Source organism: Tyto alba, unplaced genomic scaffold, assembly GCF_018691265.1.
Source record: "Tyto alba isolate M040663 unplaced genomic scaffold, T.alba_DEE_v4.0 Super-Scaffold_1, whole genome shotgun sequence".
NCBI classification, from domain to species: Eukaryota; Metazoa; Chordata; class Aves; order Strigiformes; family Tytonidae; genus Tyto; species Tyto alba.
In genome coordinates this window covers 18321903-18348850 of record NW_024881261.1, presented here as the reverse complement: position 1 = coordinate 18348850, position 26948 = coordinate 18321903, and the positions used below count along the sequence as shown (strand labels likewise).

Genomic DNA, 26948 nt, shown 5'->3' with positions numbered 1-26948 from the left:
CTTACTCATTACCTTAAGCATCCTCTTGCCATGTTTGTAGTTTGGAGCACTTGGTGCTGTTGGTGTTAGGACAGAAGTAGTAGGGTAACTTAGAAAACTTCTAGCCTTTTTTTCTTAATGGAGATGGCTGTCACAAATCATTATCTGGTTCAGAGGAACCCAAATGTGGTTTTATTAGGTACTATGACAGTAATAGTGAACTGCAGCATCCAGTTCCTGCACATGTATTGGAGAAGATGTATCTGTTGCCTTCATCTCTACTCTCCCATTGCGCATCATTGCACATTCCAGAGCAGGACTGCCAGACTCAAACTTCCATTTTTCTGGCTTCTATTCTTGCACATTGTTATTGCCATTTAATCTGTCTGCCTTCACGCCTTCTAGCTGGTCACCAATAGCTGCTTGTGTTCAGGCAATTACAGGTTATCACTTGTCCTATAAACCACAGGATAAATACCTCCTTAATTGTGGTTGGCAGTTGCTGCCTTTTAACACAGTGCAGTTATTAAAGTCAAGGTATGGAAGTCAGAACATTATGATCTGCCAGGTCTTTACAGATTATGAGTCATGGACTTCAATTGAAAAATTGTCTCGATAAGGCAATGCAGGCTGATTTGGAGAGGCAATCTGAGACAATAATTGGTTCAGCTACTCATCCTAATTTTTTTTTTTTTTTTTAATTTAAGATTGAGTTTAGTTGATGATAGTTGCACAAGTGTCTGCTTACATATACAGAATTGATATAAAAGCCTGAGGCAACATACTATAATGCAAAGCACTTTAAAAGACTTAACAATTTAGTATTACTTTTTATGAATGCTTACGTGAAATTTCTCTTCCTGCAGGATCCTTGTCTGATCCCCCCAACATTGCTGGGCTTAGTCATTTTTGTGAGCATATGCTGTTCCTGGGAACCAAGAAATATCCAAAAGAGAATGAGTATAGCCAATTCCTTAGTGAGCATGCTGGGAGCTCAAATGCTTTCACGAGTGGAGAACATACCAACTATTACTTTGATGTGTCACATGAACATCTAGAAGGAGCACTAGACAGGTAAACTCTTCTATATTTAATTTTTTGATATATAGGTGTTATGGTGTAAACGATTTTTGATAGTTTTAACATTATGATGTTAAAGAAAGGGTTGAGAGCACACTGTCTTTTGTTAAAACTAATACCAGATATTTTTCAGTTCAAAAATTTTGCTCAGATCTTTTCAACTAGCAGAGTTCTTCATTGAGGCAGATTTTTTTAAGTTAAAAGGTTGTGTTTACATTGAATATTCTTGGAAATGTGAGGCACAGAATATGATCGTGAACTTATGCATTATGCAAATACTCTGACTGCATAATCAAATACTATGCTTCTCATAGGGTCCTTATTTCATTAATAGCAACAGAAGGATGAAGTCTAAAAATATATTAGGATGCTTTTAGTAAAAGCAACTCACTGAAATCCCTGGCTTTTGTGGGAGGGGACAGAAATTGAAAGATGCGTAGTCAGTGAGATCAAGAGTGGATTTTCCCTTTGGATTTTCTCTGGATGTCTGACAAGACTGATTTGATTTCTGAGTTTATGAGCCTCTTGCAACTAAACTTCAAAGCATTAGAAATTCTCAGTATATGAATTATGATGCAAGATCCTTGATCCTTATATCTTATATGATAGATATGTTGTTGTCTGCATTTATAGATAAAGACATTGAGAAATAGAGTGAATCAGTGTCAAAACTGTCAAAGAATTTCTAAGTTCTGCATTAAGAAAATAATATATTCACCTGTTTTCAGGAGCTACCAAGCTTCGTAATTTTTTGAAACCATTTATATACAGTACTCTTGACTTGAATTAAAATTCTTCTGTTTAGATTTGCCCAGTTTTTCCTGTGCCCTTTGTTTGATGAAAGCTGCAAAGACAGGGAAGTGAATGCTGTTGATTCTGAGCACGAGAAGAATCTGATGAATGATGCCTGGAGGTTGTTTCAGTTGGAGAAGGCTACTGGAAACCCCAATCATCCTTTCAGTAAATTTGGAACAGGTTTGTCAGAATATAATTATCCATTGGAGTTCTGTGTAACATGCATAGTATTATTGTTTATATAAAGTTGTTAAGGACAGACTGAAACAATTCCCTTATTTTCCTCTCCATACACATTTATTATGGTGCTTTATCACATTTTCCACGTGGAAGACCAAACACTGGCTAGACAAAAACATAGGAAACAGAGTGATCCAAGACTTGCAGTACAGTGATGAAGCATCCTTTATGATTTTGATAATTACTGCAGTGAAGGCTGTTTTCCAATTATGGGATTCATCATAATTTGGTACTCTTAAGTTTTCGTGCATAACGAAGTGAATGGACAATGTTTAAATTGTTGTTAGCCACATGCTCTTTTTGCTAACTAGTATTGCATTCGGACTAGATGACAGTGACTAGGTGGAATCAGAAAGATCAGCAGGGTAGCATGAAAATTACCGAGTAAGAATATAAAAACAAAATCTTAAGCATAAAACACAACAGTAGTAGATGGATAGATAAAATGATCTTGAACAAATCCCAATTTTAGGCTGTAGGTTTTTTCAGGCTTTATTTTTCACAGAAGGCTTAGTACCAATTTGACATAAACACCTCAAAACCTCAAATTAAAAAGCATCTGAAGAGATTATTTAATTTTTATATAACGCTCAGAAAATGTAAGTAAAAGTTCCAGAAAGAGTTTTGTACAACTTAAGAAGGTTTTATAGCTGACACAAGTGAAACATTTTCATGGGTAAAATAGCTGAAATGTGCTCGAATTCAGTGGCAGTAGTCATACTCACCTTTTCTTAGATCAGACTCTGATTCTGAAGTAGCACATAGCCTTCCTGTAGATCTGACTTTGCAGAAGTAGAGCCCAGCTTTAATGGTTTTTATTTACCCAAAGAGGATGACAACTGTGATACAGTTTTCATGACAATTGAAGTTGATATCCTTCTTATTATTTCCTTTTGACCAGCTGAGATGTTAGTCTAGCAGAATACAGGAATGGATCAATTTGATGTCACTCCTCATTGCTGTGTAGCCTGTTTTTCCAGCAAACCTTCAATTACCCTTTGTCCAGAGAAACAAATGCACCTTAATTTTCCATTTTTCTTGTTGGAATGTACATTTTACCCCCAGATACCCTTCACCCATCTCCCTGAATTAATGCCTGTGATGATAATTCTTCTCCATCAGTACCTTCAACAGTGTCAAGTACAAGTACTTTCTCCAGGCAATTTTATACTGTCTAGTGTTCATTTTCCTACATCTACAAGGTATCTTCTGACTGTTACCTCTTAATGTACTCCAGTACAGCACAGTTACTGAATTAAAGCTTTATCCTTTTATTTTATATTTTATTTATTTATCCTCTATTGTTTCTGTGGGAAAACACACAGTAGGGTATCTAAAACTTCTGCATTTCATTTGTGTGCAGATGGTGATGAATATGGACAAAATATTTTAAACATGATACCCTAATTATCCTTTTTAGGTGTCATTAAGAATCGTTGATTTTACTCACATGTGAACTTTGAAAATTAAAGCAATATATTGCTTCAGGCAGCCTCTCTATGATGATTTGTTGACTGTTGTGTTGTAATTAGACTTGTATCTAATCACCAAACATCTGGACAATACACTAGTCTTATTTATGTAGCTAATTTTGCCTCACTGATTCGTACTATATCTGTAATTGTAGGATTTGTGCACTGTGTATATATGCATAGCAGGCATGCTTTCCCTATCTTTTCTCTCTTTCTTGCTGTTTTTCCTATAAACACACAAGTCAACTTTTCTGCTGAATTTTCCTGCCTTATTCTTTTCCTCCTTGTCTCTTGCTCTCTTCTGTACCTGGGTCTGGTTGTTACTTAAGGGAGTTACTGATCTCGAAGATAACAAATAGAGTATTGGGTTACAGTTCTGATCTGTAGATTCTGTTGACCATTTTGTGTGTGTGTGTAGTAATGGGAAATGGAATTGATTAAAATCTAGACTCTAATTTTGCTGTTGTTTCAAGTTCTTGCCTTTACTAAACACAAGTTCTGCTTTGAGTATAAATGTAGAGTATGTCTTTAGAGAAAATTATTGAAAGCTTGATGTTGATGTAAAGATTGCACTAATTAACAGGAGAATAACTTAAAGGAAAAAGTTTGGTATCTTCTGCTTATGGGCTTATTCAGGGAGAGTTGTACTCTAGTTGTGTATCTCTACTGCAGCAACAGCTCAGGTATTTGTGAAGCAGAAGCTGAACAGTCACAGTTTACAAATCATACTTGTAAGTTAGCAGTTTGTTGTGGTTTAGGCCTGATTGGCAGCCTGGGGTGCAGTCAGTGCTGCCACTTCCTTCATGTTCGGTGAGGGGAGTGTCCGAAACTTGTTCCTCCTGCTCCATCGTGGTCCCCCTCTCACAGCAGACAGTCCTTCACAAACTTTCTCCGACTTGAATTCCTCCCATTGGCCACAGCGTTCCCCACACTGCTCCGTCATGGGTCACTAACTTCCTTCCGACTGGATTCTCTCCCACTGGCTGCAGCCCTTCCCGAGCTGCTCCGGCGTGGGACACCCCCGCATGCTGAAATCCTTCCAGCACTGAATTACAGCAGCGGGGCTACCTTTTCCCATGAGACCCCGGCCTTCTTCGGGCACAGAACCTTGATCTTGCGAGCAGGAGCAACAGGCCATAAATCAATGTCTGCTCCACCGTAGATCTTCATGGGTGGCAGGGGGGGGCCACCCTGCCTGTCTCCCCACAGGATACAGGGGGGTCTCTGCTCCTGGCACACCTCCCCCCCTCCTTTCTTCCTCCGTTCCTCCACTGACCTTGGTGTTCATGCAGCTGCAGCAACTCCTCACAATTCCCACTGCTCGTCACCACGTCCCTTCTTAAATACGTTATCGCAGAGGCACAGCCGATTGGCTCAATTTCCCAAACAGAAGTGGAGCTGACTTGGAACTGGGGGAGCTTCGAGAAGCTTCTCACAGGGGGCCGCCCCAATAACCCCCTCCCCTGCTACCAAAAAACTCCACCACTCACTCAACCCAGGCACACAGTTCTTTATTTCATTTAATATACTAGACTATAGTTAGTGGCACACAATGCCACAAATAATTTCCTGTGACAGGAGTGTGTATATGGGAGTAAAACCTACTCCAAATGTGCAGAGAAATTATTCTTCTGAATAAGAGCCTGGGTTAACTTGGATTGCTTTGAAATAACCCATTTAAATTAAAAAAGATTAATTTCAAAGACTAAAACATCCTCAGTTTTTTAGAAATGTGCAGATTGAGTGTGGAAGTATTTATTGTCTCTAATAAGCTGAGAGAGTATTGATCCAGTTTGCTTATTATGGATAGTAATTATTTTTAAAATTACTATCGATCTGGAGGAAAGCAGATTTATTAATTCATATTTTTCTTTTTGATTTGTAAATTCATAAACATCAACTATTGTTAACTTTTTATTTATGTTACAGGGAACAAACTTACTCTGGAAACTAGACCAACCAAAGAAGGAATAGATGTAAGACAAGAGCTATTGAAGTTCCATTCTACTTATTATTCATCAAATTTAATGGCTATCTGTGTCTTAGGAAGAGGTGAGTTTTGTTCTGTTGGTTGAGTAAGACTTTACATGTAATTATGTTTGAAGAAAATGAAGTGTACTGAAGATCTACAGAAGGGGTAGAAACTAAAACATGTACAGGCTGACCAAACAATTTTATGTTTAGTGAAGTCTCCAAAGAAACTTGAAATGTATAAATATAAGTGTTTATAAACTTGCAATAGAAAAATTAAACTGAGAATTTAAAATCCATTATCAAGTCACCAGGTGCTGTCATTGTATATTTGTCTTACGAAGACTGACACCTGTCTGGTTTCAGATGTGAGGGCTTTTGGTGCTGTTTTAATATTTTGGAGTTACTCTTCCACTACAAAAATTTCTGTGTTATCAAAGGATAAGCCTAACCTAACATTTAGATAAAAAGCCTTTACTTCAGTTTACATCTGAATTAACTTAACAGAGGTTCCAACTGCTTAAAATCTTCTACCATTGAGAAGATATTTTACATGGATTTGCCAAAAGCTTAATAACTGTGTGTTGAAAACTGTTTGCTTTTTGAAAATATGCTGGCAGACTAGTATTTGTATGTTGTTTTATAGTAATGGTCAAATGGTGAGTATGAATGGAATAAAATTCATTAGCAGAGTGAAATCTTCCTTTACAATTATCTGTTTACAGAATGCTGAGTATGAAGATGATTAAAAAAACGTACCTGTTTAACTTCACTCATAGCATATACATGAATCACGTTTTCTTGTAGATTTTTAAGGTGGGCAAACACAATGAGGATTGTACTTCTTAACTGAATCCAAGTGTTTTTCATATACTCACTACTGAGTCAGTTCCAGGCTCCCTAATTCCTTTCAGTTGCATTTATTATTTTGTCTCACCTGCTGTAAAATCACATATTGATTGGAATATGGTGAAAGGTTTTTTGTTTTCTTTTTTTTCAACTGTTGCAAGCTGAACCGTAAAATGTACTTAATTTTATAAAAATTTTTTTTTTTAAAGATGGACGTATCAGATATTCTGGTAGTAGGTATGTAGGTAATATCAGTAGGGCTTTATGTAGATGTATGTCATGTGTGAAAATGCCTTGCTTATTCTCTTGGTAGCAGTGGAAACTTTCTGCAAATAAACAATATGGTATTGATGAAAATAGCTTCTAAATATTTTTTAATATTGTGAATATATTTTTATTGCTATTTAAAAGAGGTGCTTACCCAATCTCAGTTTTTTTTTTTTCCTGTTTACTTAACCTGAGAAAAGTTAAAAAAAAGAAATTATTTTCTTTAAAAATATTTTATTATTTGAAGGTAAATAGATAATGATCAGAGTTTAAAGCAATTGAATTAAAATTCTCTTCCCTATTTAACAGTTCTGTTTTCAAGGTTTCCTGGTATCTTTAGTTCTTTACTGGACAAACTGTATTCCAGGACAAACAAGATCTGCATTTCAAATACCAAGAAAATGTAGAAAACAGTCTTCAAATCTGTTACTTTTCAAAAATTTCTGCAATTTGGACATATTTATGTTTTTTTTACTATAAAATACAAAAATTATTCTTGTTGAAATCCTGAATTTAGGTTGTTTTACTAGTCATTTTCCACAGTTGAATTCTTTCAGTGTGAGTTGTCCTTGTAAACAGTTCGGTATTGAGAAAAATTAGGAGCCTTTGAAACATTGATCTTTGGGATTTTTCCTTTCAATCTTACAAAATAAATAAGTAAAAATTTGAAAGGTAACTCCCAGGCTTTTTGTTAGTCTGCATGTGTACAAAATGCCATACAACTACCCTTATTTGTCATATTTAAGTAGTTGTCACTTGAATAATGAGGTGCTATTTGGACGAAAGTTACATCTGATTTTCCCAGAAAAGACATATCTTTTCTCACTTTGTTATTTGTTTAAGCAGGAGAATTATGCAGTTGCTTTCCAGAAGGCTTTACATTTACATTAATGACCAATTTGGGTATCTGAGGGCTTGCCTCTAGCATCAGATTTGAACATTTACAAGTTCCATGTTCTTCCTCTTTTTTTTTTTTTTTTTTTTATTTTTATTTTCATGGAGCTCCACCCATAGAAAGCAAGCTGCAGAAACCAAATCTTGTTAGCATTATTCCATAAATGCTTTGGTGAAATACCTTGCTCTCAATGTAACAGTATGGCTAATTAATACATAAATAGTTAGAAATATGTGGGAAATTCAACATGATCTCTCTACTCATGTTCATTCTGAAATACATGGATGTCTAAAGCTATGTGCAGCGTAGTAATTCTCTGATTTTTCCTACCACTTCATATATGTAGTGTAAAACAAATAAAATTGTATGTCAGTACAAAGTAGTGGGGGAATCAGAATATAATTTCTCTAGTAAATAGTAATAAATATTCAGAAGTTTGCTGGAATTAAATAATGAAATTCAATTAATTTTTTTATCTAATCAAAAGCAAAGCTTTAATACAGCTGTCATAGGCTTTTAAATGGAAATTATTTCAGTGAGAGTCACCCTGGCAGCTGGAAATCTGTCCTAAAGAAAACCCTCACTGTAGCTGTAAAGCTTAAATGAGTGTGTATTTTGCTGATGTGGATAAAAATAGTGGTGTCTAACACAATTACACATGGTTCACAAAATTTTATTATACAGTGACCCATCTTGGTTTGCTTTTTTTTTTTTTTTTTTTTCCCCTGCATGGTTCTCTCAGTGTAGTGTAGGAGCCCACATATGTTGGGCAGGAAAGATTCCGCTTTCTAAATCTAACTGGGATTGTTTTGACTAACAAGGTGACCACTTTTTGAAATCTTTTGAGGATTACAGTTGTACTTTGAGACATCCAAGAAATGCCTAGTTTTTCCTTCAACGCCCACCCTTGAAAGGCATATGCTAAAAAATTGATGGATGAGTCTTTCTTACCTTATTCTCACTTTGAGAAGTGTTGCAATATGTATTTCTTTAAGCAGATACCTAATTTGAAGGCAGTATTTCAATAGAAATGGTATAGGTCAATTTAGGTGAATTTATGCACAATGTGAAACTCTTTCTGCAAATGGTCTTCCTCTCATTTTTGGAGAGTACTAGAGTCACAGACTGAAACAGAATGGATGTACAAGTAGAAGTGCTTAAACAGCTCACAGATATGTGTGAAATTTTGGGGCACTGAGGACAGATGATCTTGGCTCACAGTGTACGTGAAGTACTGGAGGTGAGCTAATGCTGAATAAAATAAAATTTTGGCAAAGATGCTTCCAGTCTGGAAAATTTGCAGCTGTATTTCCATGACCCTTAAGCTTTTTGTGGAATGTTTGTTTTTGTAAATGCTCAGTATCTAATATGTCTTTTCTTCGGTTCCAGCTTAGACTCATCAGTAAAATTTAAAGATTTTTTTTTTTGTTTTGGTTATGGGTTTTATTTTAATCATGGTTGAAGCCTTTCTTTAATAAGCATAGTGCGTATAGCACATTATAGTTCAAAACTCAAGTATTAATATAGATATTCCTGTCTGAAATTAATAATTATCATACCACTGAAACTACTTTTCTGTATAATTGATGTCTCCCCTAAAGAATATACAAAATCCAAATTTGCCAGAATCTTCAGATAATGATTATGCTTTTTCTAATGTTTCTTTATACTAGAATCCTTGGATGAGCTAACTTGCTTAGTGGTAAAGTTATTTTCAGAAGTAGAGAATAAAAATGTCCCTATACCAGAGTTTCCTGAACATCCTTTCCAAGAAGAACATCTCCGGGTACGTATAGAGGTACATCAGGAGTGTATACCTTAAATGATTTTTTTTTTTTTTTTTTTAATGTTTCAGTAGTACGTTGTGCACTTCACTACTTTGTATCAGTGTTCCTGTTAAGTTTGTATTTCTTTCTTAATTTTTCACCCACCTTTCCATGCTGAGTATAGTATAGTTTTGTATAGTTTATTATAAAGGTTGTACATTTGGTTGCAGCTGTAAGCAACTGAGAGATAATTAATTCTCTTCCTGTTTGCATCATGAATAGCTGAAGTGTTGCCCTCAGTTTTACATACCTTTACTTCTGAGATTTTGTTGATACGTTTGTAATAAAGTATGTGTGTGTGAAGGGAACATGATATGTGCTCCTGAGATTAATAAAATAATGAGTTTCCTTTTCTTTATGGATCTCCTTACTTATTTTCCTCCTCTCAGCAACTTTACAAAGTGGTACCCATTAAGGACATTAGAAATCTTTACGTCACATTTCCTATACCAGACCTTCAGAAGTACTATAAATCAAACCCTGGCCATTACCTTGGTCATCTGATTGGGCATGAAGGCCCAGGGAGTCTTTTATCAGAGCTTAAAGCCAAAGGTAAGACTTTTGAAGATAAAGAATTAAAAGGTAACTTATTACACAATTCTTTAAAGCTTAGCTATGTTTCACTTAAAATTGACCTCTGTTAAAGTCCCCAACTGTTTGAGTAATTTGAGTTGTAAGTCATTTTGTGCTTAATTTTTGTTTCTGTAGTGGGTTAAAATAAATAAATAACAAGCAATCTGACTACTGAAGCTATTATTTCTTGAACTCCCCTTTTATTTACCCTTATTTAGAGAGTTACATGAACTTTGACATAATGATCCTGTCTGTATTCAGTTACTGACTTAGACTCCTATGAGTGTACTGTAAGAGTGTGTTTTTTGCAATTTCTCTTTATGTTACTGTGTTCCCAACAGAAATAAATTACCCAGTAACCAAATGGCTTTGACTTTGATATATCTGAGCACAAAATCAGTTGGGTCTGACTTGTGTTATGTTTAACTTGCACTGTTGCTGTAGGCATTAAGGAAGAGAAGCAAAACATGTTAAGTGATCAAAATGTTAAAAAAGAGAAAAAAAAAGAAGTTGCTGAAGCATATAAAAAGTAACATAAATTGTAACAGATTTGTTTATGTATATATTTTCTTGTTGATTTCATAGGATGGGTAAATACTCTTGTTGGAGGACAGAAGGAAGGTGCTAGAGGTTTCATGTTTTTCATCATTAATGTGGACTTGACAGAGGAAGGACTTTGTAAGTTAAGCACTGTGTCTGCATTCCGTGTTATTCCTAATGTGATGGGTTTGTGTTTGTATCCAAAGAGACTAATGTGTTTACAGCTTGAAAGCCAATTTATTTTAATTAACCGGTTATTCTTCTGTGTTTAGATCCTCTCAGTGTGCTAACACACTTCATCTAATATAAGAAACCAGCTTATTTGAGATTATAAAAAAATATTTCATTAAATATTTAAAGTAAATATCTTTAAAGGAAAAGCTGTTAATACCCTTGTGTGCTACTCATTCATGCTATTTAGACTGGGGTTAAATTGTATTATAAATCAATATCTTAACATAAGACATGTTCACTTCAGTTCTCAGAATTAGCTGGGGACCTAAACACTTATCTTATTCATGTTTGAGAGAAACACATTTAACTTTGCCAGTGGGATTGCATGTGTACTTAAATATTTTGATCTATCAGGGTATAATTAAAAAGAAAACCCTACATGTTTGTGTTCATCAGAATTTTTTCTTTGTGCAGAATCGAGTGAATTATTAAACAGGTATATTTTCTTTCCAGTGCATGTTGAAGATATTATTTTGCACATGTTTCAGTATATTCAGAAACTACGTACAGAAGGACCTCAAGAATGGGTTTTCCAGGAGTGCAAGGTACAGTGATTGGTACCTGAAATATGTGGTGGTTGTTTTTTTACAAATTTTTGGATTATAAGTAGAAAGAGATTCCTTGGCTGTGGAAATAGCCTTTAATAATCACATGGTAATTAACTTTATTAATTTTAAAGGTGCAGTATGACACAAATGACAAGTATATTCAGAATAAGTCTTCATGTAGATGTGAAATGCTCTTATAGAACTGTGAGTTGACATTTTATGATAGCATAATGGAGGTGGAGGAAGAAGTATATTACTCTGTCTGCAAGAATATTGCATAACCTTCCTTAGTCTTCACTGAAGGTGGAGAGGGGAAGTATTTGCTGTGAGGGGTAACACTGAATTGTAAATTAAAATGGCTGTTATTCTACCCCTGTCTTCTTCCATGTGTCAAATTGTATAGTTGAGATTGTGAAGGCAGTAGCACATCTGCTGCTTGTTCTCTCACCTTTTTGAGAGGTGAAATAAAAGTTCACGGAATACTTTGACTGTACACTTGAGTCTTTGCTTAACTGTTCATGCTTCTTAAGTCTGTATGGTTCTGCATGCACAGAGCAAAAATGTAAAGAATACTGTTAGAATTAAACAGTACTGCACTTCTCAGTGACAGTGTGAAATAAAACCAGTTTTATTTATATATATAGTCTCATTGGTTTGCTACAAATATTTGGGTAAAGATTTCTTGTTCCATCTTAGCTTATTTGTTGAAAACTGTTGAGTCTCTTATGTCTAAGAGTAGAAATTCTGCAGGTGCATTAGCTTCGTTTGTTGCATTTTGACACAGTATATCTGTAGAAGTTGTCTTTTTACCCACTGCTAAAAGTCAATGAAATTGTTTCACTGGTATTGTAAGCAGATACAAGATTTGAAAGAGGTAGTTCCATCCTCCTATCTCATCCCTCTGTCTTTCCCTTGCTCTTTTTGTATCAGCCCCAGCACTCCTGAGGCTGTGAGGTGAGTCAGAAGAGCTGGCAAATTAGTTTGAAAAGAATATTCTTTTGATTTTATTTTCAGCTGAATTGTTGAATTAACCAGACTGTCTGCCTGGTTTCACAGAAGGATGGACTGTCCCTTCCATTGTCTTTACAGTCTTAGATCTCTTTAATTCACCCTTGCCATTGCATTCTAAGAATGATGTGTTCTATCTCTGTAGCTAAGACAGCACAAAGAAGCAGACTTTTTATGTCTCTAAACCTACCTTTTGTCTGGCTGAACATAAGGAACAAAAAAGGAAGAGGAGAGGCTTGAGTTCATTAACATAAAACGAACAATGCACTGGAACACTATGCATTGGTTGTATCAAAGTTGCTGTGTTTTCAAATTATCAGCAAATTTAAATATGTGAGCTATGGGACAAATCTCTTGCTACAAACAGGACTTGGAAGACTTGTATAACACTTCATATTGTGAACTCTGAAATTGCTTCAGTTTTGCGCAACTTGAATATTACTGAAAACTTTTGTTAGGGACCCGTCTAACTACTATAAAATGACTACAATGAAACTCATTCCTTTTCTTATGTTATAAAAAGAAACTAGAGTAACCAATAATTATTCTTAAAATCGTCTCTAATACATGCTTTTCAACCCTTCCTACGTTGCTTCTTAGGATCTAAATGCTGTGGCATTCAGATTTAAAGATAAAGAACGACCACGAGGTTATACATCAAAGCTTGGAGGAATGTTGCATGTAAGTGTGTGTGTGGTTTTTTTTGTGTGTTTGTTGGGTTTTTTTTGTTTGTTTGTTTGTTTTTGTTTTGTTTGGTTGGTTGGTTGTTTTTTTTTTTTACAATATAGTAATCATTTAGCAGTATGGTTTTTTATACTTTTAATAAATACAGGTATATGCAAAGGTCCTTTGCACTTCTTGAGTTTAGGAAGCTAATACTATTCTGCATAGATCTTAGCTTTGGTAGTCAGTAAGACACATTTCCTTCACTGTCTACCATTTTATACTTCTGTATTTGGTACAACTGATTTTACAGTAACTGGAGTTACTATTTGATCTGTTTCAGTGTTAATCTTAAAACATATGTACCTTGTCATTCTGTGTCTACCTGATAGGTAAATGTTCTGTAGGGAGATATTAGAGAAATAATACTTTATCATAAACACAAGCACTGTGTTTCTAAATGCTTCCATAGTTAACTGTTGAAGTATTGAAGTAAGCAGAAATGTTCATAGTAGGATAGCAAATTAGAAATGTTTGATTCTATGTATCAGTATTGAAAAAATCATTGCGTAGCTTATACTTAGTCTTTATACTTCCTGCAAAATTCAGTCCTCTCATTTTGCACTAAATGAAGGTTTAGGTGTTGTGTTTTTTTTTTTTTTTTGTCTAGTGAAATTCATGCAACTTCTATACATTGCAGCCATTCTCCATTGCACAGCTAATGTCTATATGTACTCAGAAGCATTTTTGGTTTCTTTGCAGGAATTCGTATTAATGCTCCTACACCTGTAATTTGTAAAGTCTAAAGTAGTGATCTTTAATTTTAGAATTGTCTTTCTGTTTACTAAAAAGCATTAGAATTAGCTGAAAACATTTAAATGGATATTTAAAGCAGTTCCTATTTGGGATGCTGTCTCTTGCTTTTGTTCTGTCAAATGCATAAAAGGTCTTTAACAAATGGGCTTCTGACTTCTATAACAGTCTTTCAGTGGTCTGTATTTGTTGGATCTTTCCCGATTACAATTTCTGTCTCCAAGAATCAGGCCAGGATGTTGCCAGCAGTGTTCCAAAGAGCAGGGTATTGATTCAGGACTTCTTTTTCCCACTGCTTTTCTTTTGCTGTGCTTTGCAGTATGAATGGTAATTCTGATTCTGATGTTAGTTGCTTAAACACTAATAGAAAAATGACTTTTCTAGTTCTCTTTATTGTTTCTGAGTCATACTAAGTTTATGCTTTGAATTAATTAACCAAGCTAGAGCTGTTTGGTGATTTCATGTGCTTATGAATACTAGGTGTTTTTCATAACTTGGAGACGAACCTATGCGTAAGTTAGCATGAGTAAGTGTAATGTCATAAGTTGTTACGTGTTTACCAAAAGCATTTAAAAAAGCTTTATATTCAACAAAACAGAAGTTCACCTTTAAAACACATTTGTGTTAGTCTAAGGAGTCAACGCTAAGGTCTTGCTGCCAAATTATATTTCATACTTGTCATGTGTAGGCTTGATGTTTTCCAGGTAGTTGTTCCTTGGTTTGCAGTGCCCTTTTCCTCTTGTTTTGTTTTGTCTCCTTAATTATCTACTCTTTAAAATTTCATATTAATCTGATTGTCATATCTAGATTGTTTTAGTCTTGTTTGTTTTAGTTATCTTATGCTCTGACCTACCGAAAAGAAATCACAGAATCCCAAAATGGTTCAGGTTGAATTGGACATCTGGAGGTCATCTTGTCCAAACACCTCCTCCCCCCCATCCCCCCCTCCCCCCCCCCCCAAGCACTACAAAATAACGAAGTAATCAAATACATTTAATGTTCAACTCCAGTTGGTGGACAGACTGTGGCCTGTGTTTGTAAAGTAAATGAAGTGTAGACTTCTGGTCACTAAAACTATATTGCCTTGGTAATTTCAGATTAGAAATTACATTCCTTAAAATCTCTGCTTCAAGTTGCTTAGTTTGCTTAGCCGTTTGTGCAGAATGTAGTTAAATGCATTCTTCAGTCTTTTGGACGAGACCTGTCAAATTCAGGATCTTTAGCATTCACGTTTGAATTTTTTTGTAACACAGGTTTGGTTCATTGTCCTTGGTCTCCACACTGCCCTCTCTTCTCCCAGACCTTTCTCTTTTCCAAAATCCTTTGTGTGAGTTACTCTGTGTTCTGGAAGTCATTCCACTGCAGATTTTTGTATAATGTATTTAATTCAGAAAGCCATTTTATAATAATTCTGGTTAAAATAAGTAGACTGGTATGGCAAACTGTAAGTACTCGGTGTTTAGGTCACCTGGTATTTTTCCCCTTGGTAAACAGATGTTTATCAACAAAGTTATCCTGTCAACAGCACTAATCATTTTCAGAGGAAGCTTAACTCTTTTCTTTCCTCTTAAATTGTGATGTCCCTTAAAAGATTTTCGGTTTGATCCTAAATGAAAAATGTTAGAATTAAAATTGTGGAAATTCGTATTATGCTTTTAGTTAATTGAAATATTCTTTGCCTTAGGTTATAGTATATAAAAATTGCATTCTTAGAGAGTCCTAAAAAACATAGTGGTGGTGGGGGTTTTGTTCAGTGGTTTGGTTTTGGTTTTGTGTTTTTACTTTTTGTGTGTGTGTGTGTGTGTGTGTGTTTTTTTTTTTTTTTTCTGTGCTATGTTTTGGTTTTTTTGCAAATGCAATCTAGGGAGTACTTGGTGCTCTTTTATCTTTAAAAATATCCTGCAGGGGTCAGCATTTACCATGTTATTTTTACTTTAGTTACTTCAAAACAGTATTCAAATGTGGGTGACTTTTTATATTGAGACATAAAAGATTTAAAGAGAAAAGAATGTTAAAATTCAGTATATAAAATTACCTAGTATAGAAGAAATATGATTGCATAGTTAGAGTACTACTCCATCATGTTTAGTTTTAAGAGAAAGATTTTTAAGACATCTATGCACTTCTAATTTAAAATTACCAAGGTAATACAGACTTAGCAACCAGAAGTATACACTGCTATTTCCTTTACAAAACAGTAGTTTTTTCATGCTTAGTTTTTGTTTAATGCATCTATATGTTTTTGGGCTTTGTTTTTTAGTATTATCCTATAGAAGAAGTATTGGCTGCTGAATATTTGCTTGAAGAATTCAGGCCTGATTTAATAGAAATGGTACTGGATAAATTGAGACCAGAAAATGTTCGGTAAGTTAAATTGCAATAACTTGTATTTTAACCAAACATTATAAGAAAGCAGATAAACTAATGGAAACACAAATTCTTAGGTGTCTCTTACAATTCCAAATTAAATGTCACTGAAGAAGAGCTAGTTATGTGTGTTTATGTCTCTGCTCCCCATTGAAAATAAGCACTCTTAAGTGCATGCAACTCTTCCTGTTTGGACAGAAACATCCTTTCAGTCCTTTCTATGCAGGATGTCTTCCTCAAACTGAAATACTTTTTAGGAAGATACTTGCTAAGAATAACTCAACTGGTACTGTGGAAACGCCTAGTAAAATTATCCTGCCTCACTAAATTCTTGGGACATGTTGTATGGAATGCTCTAATATTCATAATTTGGAGCTAGATAATGGAAGTCTGTTAAGAGGATGGCTTTTATCTGCTGTATATACTTTATTTTCACTCTGGAGTGCTATGAACCTTCATGCAGATTAGCAGATGCTCTGAAAAATATCAATCTATGTGGGTAGAAATGTCTGTGTCTTCAGCTGCTAAAATCTCTCAGACTTCCAGAGCATCTCTTTGATGTGAGCGTGACCGTACTGCACATGAGATTTTTTTGCAGAGTGAGTGTGCTGCAGTACAACATTCAGGGTTTGGTAATTGGTCAGCCTAGATGTTGAAAAGAAAAGGGGGAACGTCTCTCTCCTGTGCTTTTGAGGATCTTCAGTTGTCACCCAGGCATGGTAGAAAAGGGAGGCCAAAAGAACAAATGTACCTAACATCTATTTGAATACGTAAAGAACAGTAGTGTGACCAGGGTGAGGGAAATAATGCTTTGCTGAGATGATGATTTACAAGTAAAGGAATCTGGAAGCTGTAGAGAAAAAAATGAGGGCAGGTGAAAAAAGAACATATTAATTCAGGAGGAGGAAGGGCTGGGGAAATGATTAACAAAGGGAGGAAGAGCCTGAAACAAGAGACCTGGCAAAGAGCATCATGCGGGTAATTTAAGGGGGCATATTGCTAGCTGTGGGGAAATGGTATCTCAGACAAGGATGGATGGAGAGGCTGACTAGTGGAACTGCTGCGGATAGTTAAGTGCAGATTGGACAAAAAAAATGAGAGGAGGATAGGAATTGGGGCTAGCAGATAGAGTGGAGGTAAGAGAGTAACTCTAGAAGAAAAGATTATGTCAGGCTTAGCAAGGATATTCAACTGAGAGTCCTGAACCGTGGAAACAGGGCAAACAGAAGAGGTCTGAAACAAGGAGCTTGAGATGGGACCACAGCAGAACTGATGGGACTAAACTTGGAGGCATTGAACGGAAAAGCCTGTGCAGACTAAGTGCAATGTAGTCTACAAAGGGCGAAGCAACTAAAGTTTACCAAGTCACGCTATTTTTTCTTGCACTCTGCAGATGTATGTTTTTTTCCCCCATACAACTTCTGTTTCAGTTCTTACAGAATAGAAATATTTTGGAATTATGTGATAAGGTGCCAGTACCATGTATTGCTCTGCCTGACATACCAGTATAGTTGGAAGGTGTGTAATAAAAGTAACAGGAATCTGCAGAAAAAATAGAGATTCAAGGTTAAGACTGTTCAATGCTGCCCAGGTGAACTGAACTCCTTCATTACTTTGTCACAAGCCTCTTAAATGGCACCAGACAAGCTCCTAAAACTCTTCATTGCAAGCCAGTAATTACTCATTCCTTCTTATTTTCTTGAGTATGCCTAAGATCTTAAGGCCTAACTAACTAGAGGGATTGCTGAGTGCCTGAATCCACAAACAACGCAACAGAAGCTTTGCTTTTAATCTATGAGGTATAATACAATGCAAAGAACTAAAAAAAAAAAAAAAAAGAAGAAAAGTCTTAAAATGAGCATCTAAAATTAATAGGTACTGTGTAACTTTCTGGTTCTCTATATGCCTCAGCTTCCTATCTATGAAAATTATATCTGTTGGGATATTTTAAAATATGAAATTAGTTCCTGTAACACTGAGTGCTGTGAAAGAGACATTTTAGTAATTCTCTTTATTTAGAGAAAGGGGTAAATATTGGAAAGAGAAGTCATCAGATTGTGCATTGAGAAAAGCATATAGAATACTGAATAATTGTTTCTTAATTGTTCTGTGCACTGAACAGGGCAGAGGTTAGTAGGACAATATGTAAACTTGTGTATATATTTATGTGTATGTATTATGTGGTACAATCTTAATTACTAGAAGCTTGCATGTGCAACAATTATATCAACACTTTGAACCCTGATTTTTTTTTTAATTTGGTTCTTTTACTATATCTTTTGTGTATATTTTAATAAATTATAATATTAAATTAGTGGTGTAGAGATACTATTCAAACGTATGAGAACACAGAAACAAGTTCTTGCTTGTTACTGTCTCTATCAATCTTGCTGTACTTGAACACCTGTTTATCAGTGTTTAGGAAGCCAGGTATATGATACAGAAAATAATTTTTTGGGTAGAGTGGGGTGTGTGTGTCTGTTTCTGAATATGTTCCACGCTCAAATTTTCAGACAGTGTTGGATATAGAAGGACAATGAGGAATGTATTCATATATTTATAGAGTTTATGTATTTTGGCCTTCTGAAATTACTGTGAATTACATAAAAGTTTGGGCACCAATCTTCACTATGTTTGTATGATAAAATCTGTCTTGTATATTTATTTAGTTTAAAATGTATGTGACTTTATTTTCAAAAGATGGTATATTTCAAATAATTATTGGATAAAGTAGGATAAAATTGGATTATGAACTGTATTTGTAAATGTCATGGGGTTGTGGTGTTTCTAGGGGTATACGAGTAATGATAAAATAAATTGAGCTGCCTGTGTCAGTGACAGTAGTTGCCATAGTAATTAGTGCCCTTTAAAGAAGGGCCTATATCTTTGTGTGTGGGTGTGCATCTATGTGTAATGTGTGTGGGATACTGCAACTGAAGCTTGAGTATTTTGAGAGATCATATTTTGAACAAACAATACTTCAAAGAAAATTTCCAGGTTCTCTTTCATATTGTATTAAATACTTCTATTTTGAATGTATTTTCATGCTGATGTACTGCCCAACTTCTTGGAAATTTGATACAAGAGCTTACCTTTAACATAAAGACTGTTTTTAGTAACTAAAATAGAGAATATAGAATTACTTCATCAAAGAAAGCTTAACCAAATTCCACATGAGTTTGAACTTTTAACTGGTTTTATAATTGCTTGCAAGCAAACCCTTTTTATATACTGAATTAGTAGGCAAGCTACAGGTGCTTAATCAGAGCTGATGTTTATTATAGCTTTAAAGTGTGTCTCAATATTGCAAGAAACAGTCAATAGTATCTTAGGGAATGATACCTTTTGTAATGTAAATTGGGTCTCTGTTATTAGCCAGAGAACTTCCAAACCATCTGCTTGTTTAAATTTTCAAAAATTACTAGAGGAAATTAATGTATTTAAATACATTCATAGACTATTTAAGCTTATCAGATGCTGTTGTATGACACAGACTCATTTTTTTGTTGTTCCTGTTATTCCTGTTGCTGGCTATGCCAGCCTTTTGACACCCAGTTGACAGTACTTCAGCATCAAATAGCCATAATTAACCTTGTTCAGAAGTTATTAGTGTGAGAAAGCAAAGTGTGGAAAATACAGGTAGAGAGGGAAAAATTAAGTTGCATAGAATGTGGTCAGAAGCACAGGAATAGTGGTGACAATTTTTAGAAGAATTGAGAATGCTAAGTGGTGTGCTTTTCTCAAATATGTTGTAAACAGCCATTTCACAATGTTCTTTTACTTTAGTTAATATAAGCCCATACTTGCACTTGCATTTACAATTCTGCATTCTTCTTTGTCTGTGGTTAAAAAAATATGTCCTGGGTTGAGTGAGTGGTGGAGTTTTTTTGGTGGCAGGGGAGGGGGCTATAGAGGCGGCCCCCTGTGAGAAGCTTCTCGAAGCTCCCCCAGCTCCAAGTCAGCTCCACTTCTGTTTGGAAAACTGAGCCCATCAGCTGCGCCTCTGCGATAACGTATTTAAGAAGGGATGTGGTGACGTGCAGTCAGACTTGTGGGTAGGAGTTGCTGCAGCTGCATGAGCACCAAGGTCAGTGGAGGAACAGAGGAAGAAAGGAGGGGGGAGGTGTGCCGGAGCAGAGACCCCCCTGTATCCTGTGGGGAGATGGCAGGGCGGCCCCCCCCTGCCACCCATGAAGATCTATGATGGAGCAGACATTGATTTATGGCCTGAGGCTTCTGCTTGGATGATCAAGATGCTGTGCCCGAAGAAGGCCAGAGTCTTCTGGGAAGAGGTAGCCCCGCTGCTGTAATTCAGCGCTGGGAGGATTGCAGCATGCGGGGGAGTCCCACGCCAGGAGCAGCTTGAGAAGGGCTGCAGCCGCTGGGAGAGAATACAGTTAGAGAAAGTTGGTGACCCATGATGGAGCAGTGTGGGGAACGCTGCAGCCCTGTGGGAGGAACTCATGTCGGAGAAAGTTTGTGGAGGACTGTCTCCTGTGAGAGGGGGACCACAATGGAGCAGGAGGAACAAGTTCCAGAAGCTCCCCCCACTGAAGATGGAGAAAGTGGCAGCACTGACTGCACCCCCCATCCCCTGCCCCTGCACCACTGTGGGGAGGAGGTAGAGATATCGGGAGCAGAGCTGAGCCTGGGAAGAAGGGAGGGGTGGGGGGAAGGTGTTCTCAAGATGTGGCAATGCTTCTCACTGTCCTACTCTGTTACTGTGTTGTTAGTGTCTGTAATAAATGTATGTTCTTTTTTTTTTTCCTTCCCCTAACGAGTCTGCCTTTTGCTCGTGCCCATAAAGGGTGATTTTTTCCCCATCCCAGTACTATCTTGAACCCCAAGCCTGACTCTCTGTCCCTTCTTATTGCCAGAAGAGAAGGGAGAGTGAGTGGCTGCATTGTGGTTGGCTGCCGACCAGGCTCAAACCACGACAAAAAAAGCGCAAGAAAATAGCAAGATAAGCAAGAATCTTATCAGAGAGACAGGAAAAAGTAATGCTAAAAATATATGGAGCTTAGCCGTAACTTATTTGAAATGTTAGTAACCAAAGAAAATAATTGTTTACTATCATATGTATCTTTTATTTATAGTAATTCTGTTGGGTTACATCATTCTTCTTGCGTTTGACAAAAACTTGCTGGAGTTGGGAATATTCTCTACACTTGGTAATTGTGGATTAATTTTAAGAAAGAAAGGATTTTTTTCAAGATAGAACACATCTAGAGCAAGTAACTGGAAATGATCAGCTTTAGTATTTGAAGCAATTGGGAAGCATTGATCCTTCAGATAACGGAGACAGTGCTGTGTTTGACTTTTCAAGTAGCAAAGTGTACAGTTAGAGAGGCACAGTGGTGGGCATGTTTTGGAAAGTAAATTTGATAGAATAGGTATGCTTTTCTGTACAGGAAGATCTCAGTTTTCATAATGGAAAAGTGATGGTGGCATGGTGACTGAATCAAGAAAGCTTGTGATCAGAGAGGGATGGTCATCTAGTAACTTCTGTTTATGTGGGTCTCCATGAAATCTTGGGCTTTGCATGTCTTGGGTCTCACCCTGCTTTTTTCTAACTTCTTGTTACTGTGCTTTCTTATTGGATGCTAGGAAGAAATAAGTTGTGTTTAATGTTCCTTCAGAACTAACCACATTGTCTCTTTGCTTTACCTGGTTTAAGAAAGACATTATGATGATAATATAATTTTAAGCATTTGAATAAAAAAAGCTAACTATTGGGAGATAAAGGGACTATCAAAACTGGAATATACATGGTTTCATGTCTTCTACAGTTAAAGAAATGATGTATTCTTTTTGTTGCAGGGATTTTAATAGGGCTTAAATATAGTAAATACAAATAGGTTAGTTCTCTGAAGCTTAAATAGCCACTGTCATACCTACAGCTATCATGTTAAGGCTTAAATATAAATATGTGCAAACTAGAGAGAGACCAAAGACTGATTAAATGCAGTTCTAACAGCAGAATTCAGCAAAGTCCTGATATTCTAACATGGATCGAATGAGGCCTGCAGGAGGACTATAATGATGTAGCAGCAGACATACTTGGAGTTTGAATGGTATATGGTCAGAGGAATGATAAATGTATTGCTTACTATGTGTAGGCTAAAACAACTCCAGTGTTTGTTATTGCTGTAACAACTGTACATTCACATCTTAGTTCTTTTTATGTTCAGACTATTTGTCTGCTACAAAACTATAACTTATAAACAGAAACCCAAAACATCAAACCAAGTTTAACATTCTTATGTGTTGTGTTGCTTTTTCCCAGCTTCTCTAAATGATATATTTTTCCAGTATAGACTCAAAAGTTATAGTAGTTGTTCTGTGTAGCTTCTGTGATAATAGATTTTTCTCAGATGTGAAAGTAAAAGTCTCTTTAGTTTTGTTCAGGGCAGCAGGTGTTTAAAGATCTGAGCTAATTAGACTCTTCTATTTTCATGTGATTGAAACAAAATATTAACTTGTATATAGTACTATACTCCTTTTAGACACATTTTAAACATATTTTGAAGTGAAAAATAGAATGAATTGGGAATTTTTTCATCTTTTACTTAACTAAGATACTTCAAAGTATAATAAAATGTGACAAGGAATATAATTTTATAGTATCTTTTATTTTAAATTGCTGAAAAGATAAAATATCTTGGGCGGGGGGAAACCCCTTAGTTAGATACTACTAAAATTGATTTCATGGTATGTTACAAAGATTCGAGAAGGCTACTGTGGATTTGCATTTTTTGTGAGTTCTTGAAAGAATGAGTTGAGATTATAGATGCTAAGTCCCCTTGTGGTGGTGTAATTTTTTTTTTTACTACAGCTGTATCTATATGCATATAGTAAACACAGAAGTCCAGTAGCTCATTTCCTTTTTTTATCTTTGCTTGAGCAAATTATATATATCAATATAAAACTGTGGACATGTGCTTTTAAATATCTGCATGTGTTCTGCTTATCTGTTACTTACTGATACTTATGCTCATGTTTACCTTCCTATTTTCCCTTTTTGTGCAAGAATTAGTATGTGCCACATCGTCCTAACTTTGCGTGTTGGGTTTCTTTCCTGTGTTGGTTTGTTCTGTTTTGTTTGACTTGTTGAGTTTTTTTCTTTCCCTTTTATGTCGTGTATAAATTGTGTCTTTCAGTGATTTAGTTTCCATTTATTTGAATTTTTTCTTTGTATTGTGGTTTTATTTATAATTTCCTTTTGAGAACCCTATTGGAACTCGCGTACACTAAGGACTTTTCTTGGCATATCTATACCGGGATAGCTGCATTCTCAGTTAGAGACTACTGTTCAATGTCTTTTAAAAAAGTTTAGCTTTTCAACTGTTATTTTCCTAACAAACCGTGTTTTTAAAAAGTATGGAAAAATATCCATACTCACAGATGGTAGCAAGTATCCATATGCGCTCCTGTTTGACTGAACCATAACAGGAAGTTTTCATATTCTCCTCCCCTCTCCCGCCCCCACACACTACTTGTTGCAGTTAGTGGCTTAATTTCCTTAAGAGAGAAACCTTTTTAAGATGTATCATTTCTACTTGTTCAAACTGCATTGGGTTTTGCCAGCCATCTGTGAAGATAGGGGAATAGACTTGGCATGTGTTGCAATCTTAGCTGAAAAATGTAATTTTCCCATCACTTTCACTACAATTTTTTTCTCCTCTTCATCTGCAGAATAAATGCTCACATTAAAATTGAAGAAGCTAGTGATTCATCAGATTAAGGAACTAAAGAACATTTTCCCCTGGATAGTAAATGGGCTTTTTTCTTCTCTTGGTATTTGAAGTGTGGTACTAGTACTATCCTAGGGGGAAGAAAAATAAAATGAATGCCAAAAATGTTGATACAGAAATTTCTAAGAGCTGGAATTTTACAGATACTGAGCAGTTGTTTCAGTGCAGTCAGTGGTGCTCATCCCTAATGATAAACATGTTACAAATATGGATTATATATGCTTATTTTTTAATTGCATTGTATCTGCGTAAATATTTTGTAAATCACAATTTATTCCCTTATTTCCCCCACAAACCATTGTGTTTGTAGAGACTTAGTTTTATTGAACTCTAACAAATAACTTGTGCTTCTGCAGAATGGTCAGAATGCTGCACCCCAACAACATCTCTCTGCATATAGTTTCCCCTCTTACTCTGTTTTCTGATGAGATTTGTGTAGAAGTGGCTTTGAATAGCCTGTATTTCCTCACATCAGTTTTACTGATGGTTTTGAGAGAACTTGTAAACAGCTCTAGGCTTTAGCTGTTTTTATCTCAGTCATATTATTTTATGCATTTGAATAAGATATGTGTAATTTTTTCCATTGTTTGACAATATCACTTGGAAGACAAAGTTTAAATTAATTTATAAAAAAAGCAATTGTTCCTTTTTAAGTATAAATTTTTTTTTTCATCAAATTTTGCTTTGACATGTCTGTTACTAATACCACAAATACTGTGGTCTCAAAGTCTATTACTTTTTCACCCTTAGGACCTTGAGTTCTGTTACGTAAATCTGGAATATAATAGTTGATAGTGTTTCCTGGAAGTACATTAATTTTAAAGCACACATTCTTTTCCCAAGTAATACCTCTTCTGCAAATCTGTCACTTGTTGCTTCTTTTTAGATTTCAGAAGAGTGAAAAACAAGATGCTGCCTAGTAAATACGTATCACATTATAGAAATTGTGCTTGTTTTTGATATTCAGCCGTAATTGAGGACTACAACAGTTTGAATGTACAGGAATGTACATGTAGAAGTAAATTATATTTATAGTTTCAACTGTCTTGCATGTTCATGAGTGGCTCCGAAGCCCAATTGTACTGGTTGCGTTTAGATATGTTACAAGCAGGTCCTATTAAAGATTGCCTGATTGCTGTCTGGCTTTTCCTGTGCGTTTCAACACTGTCTTAAACCATGTGGGTGTTCATAGTGCTATACAGCACAACACAGAAATGAAGAGCAAAAGTAACATTATGTAGTTAGCAACTTTAAAGATGCATCATGATACATTTAAATAACTGTAGCATTGTATTTCTACTTGTGGTGCTTCTTTTCCCCTTTCCTTATGTTCACTTCTGTTGATGCTCATATCTTGGTTAAGGTTATATGTCTCAGAGAGATTAAATGCCTTTTGGTTTGTTTCATGTGGTTGTGGGTATGTTTCTGAGAACTCAAAATGTCAGTAATCATTCCAGTAGTGATTTGGGGTATAGGGAAGGCAAGAGGATCCCTTGAAGCCGAACTGCTTGAAGAAATGCAATGCTGATTTCCACAATTTAATTTTCTATATGTTGAGCAGATGATTATTTTTAGCTCTTTAATTTTAGTATTTTCCTACAGCAAATGTTTGGGTGCTCAGATTGCAACTACTGCTTGAGCATTGGTATGTTGGAGAAGGGTAGAAGGAGGGAATGTCAAATAACAGACATCTGTGTATTGTAGCATAAGATACCTTTGTCTTGCTGCTCAGACTGCATGTTTATTGGAATTTTATTAGGATAATATTTTAGCTTAAGACTTTTTTTTAAATTTATTTAATGGAAGGAAAGGCCTGGTGGGTTGCTCTAAAAATTCGAATAGGCTTTATGATTTTTATAGTCTCTTAGCAACTTCATCTGTACATGATAGAGCTTTTGCTCACCAGCTGTCCAAGTTAAAATGCAAAACATAATAGAAGATTCCTATGGCTCAGTTTAATGTAAACAATAATATCTCTATTAGATTTCACCTTGTTGACTGAGCTAGTGTCTGCAAGACCAAATATTCTCCAGGGTTAAAGTACTTAATTCTTTGCTGAATATTTAGTATTGTTCCTTTTCTATAAAAAATGAAATAGATGTAACATGCAAACAAATATGAAACCATTTTATATGAAGTAACAATAAAAATGGTAACCATTTCTATTGCCATTTGCAGTGAGAGATGAAACAACGTATCTCTTGAAGATGAATATTCTCATTCTGGTTTGAATATTGCATAACTTTTGCAGAGGCGCGCAAGGGTTGTTTTGTGCATATGTATGCGTGTGTGTGTGTTCATGCTAATTGTGTCTTTTTCAAAGATGGGAGTGAAAATATCTCCTGTCCTCAACACAGAGGAAATCTGCATCTCTGAAACATGAGATTTGATTGTCTTTCTTCAGTGTGTATGATTTAAAATACTGTCTCAAAATTAAACAGTCTGTGGTGCAAGTCCTGCTTCAATTTTTGAATATATTGCTGGAGAATGAGTCTTTACAGTCTTGTGTGACTCTGAAATGTACTTGTCATTTATTTAAATTCATCTTATACTAGCTGTTTACCCCTGCTCCTTCTTCTGTTACTCAAACTGCAATGCACAGGTTAAATTATTAATAATTTGAAAGTCTACATAATAGGGGAGTCTAGAACTGAATACAGCAGAATCCCATTTTCTTCAGCCTTCTTGGATCATTGAGTCATTTATGTGTAATGAGGGATGAGGACATAGGCATTTACAATATTAATAGCCCACATACTTAAACTTTTCGATGTATTGTGAAATTAATCCCAAGGGTATTTGTAAAGTAAAATACCGTAGTTTGAGGCGCATCGTATGCCTGTTTTGATTTATGTCCCACTTTGCCATGCATATTAGAAATACAAAACAGAGTGTTCCTGGCCTGAAGATATTGTCGTTAAGGAAAGAACACTTGCACTGCATGCATTTTGATGTTTTAATGTACATTTTAGCCATCTGCACAAAATTTGACAAAGTTTGTTGCTGTGCTATTCAGCATTTAGGGATTGTTAAATATATGTAGGAGGCAATTGTGTTACCTTTTTTGACCATTT

At 35.6% G+C, this 26948-nt stretch overlaps 1 protein-coding gene across 8 annotated transcripts in view; it reads left to right on the top strand.

The window, feature by feature from the left end:
* IDE (insulin degrading enzyme) overlaps positions 1-26948 on the top strand; it is a 71476-nt gene that overhangs the window by 11950 nt on the left and 32578 nt on the right. For all 8 annotated transcript variants that reach the window (XM_042802885.1, XM_042800982.1, XM_042803917.1 and 5 more), the window contains 9 exons: positions 846-1053; positions 1865-2034; positions 5496-5618; positions 9222-9334; positions 9764-9926; positions 10533-10625; positions 11175-11266; positions 12878-12958; positions 16014-16117. In XM_042802885.1, the coding sequence (XP_042658819.1) occupies positions 846-1053; positions 1865-2034; positions 5496-5618; positions 9222-9334; positions 9764-9926; positions 10533-10625; positions 11175-11266; positions 12878-12958; positions 16014-16117 (1147 nt within the window). The remainder of the gene's footprint in view (positions 1-845; positions 1054-1864; positions 2035-5495; positions 5619-9221; positions 9335-9763; positions 9927-10532; positions 10626-11174; positions 11267-12877; positions 12959-16013; positions 16118-26948) is intronic.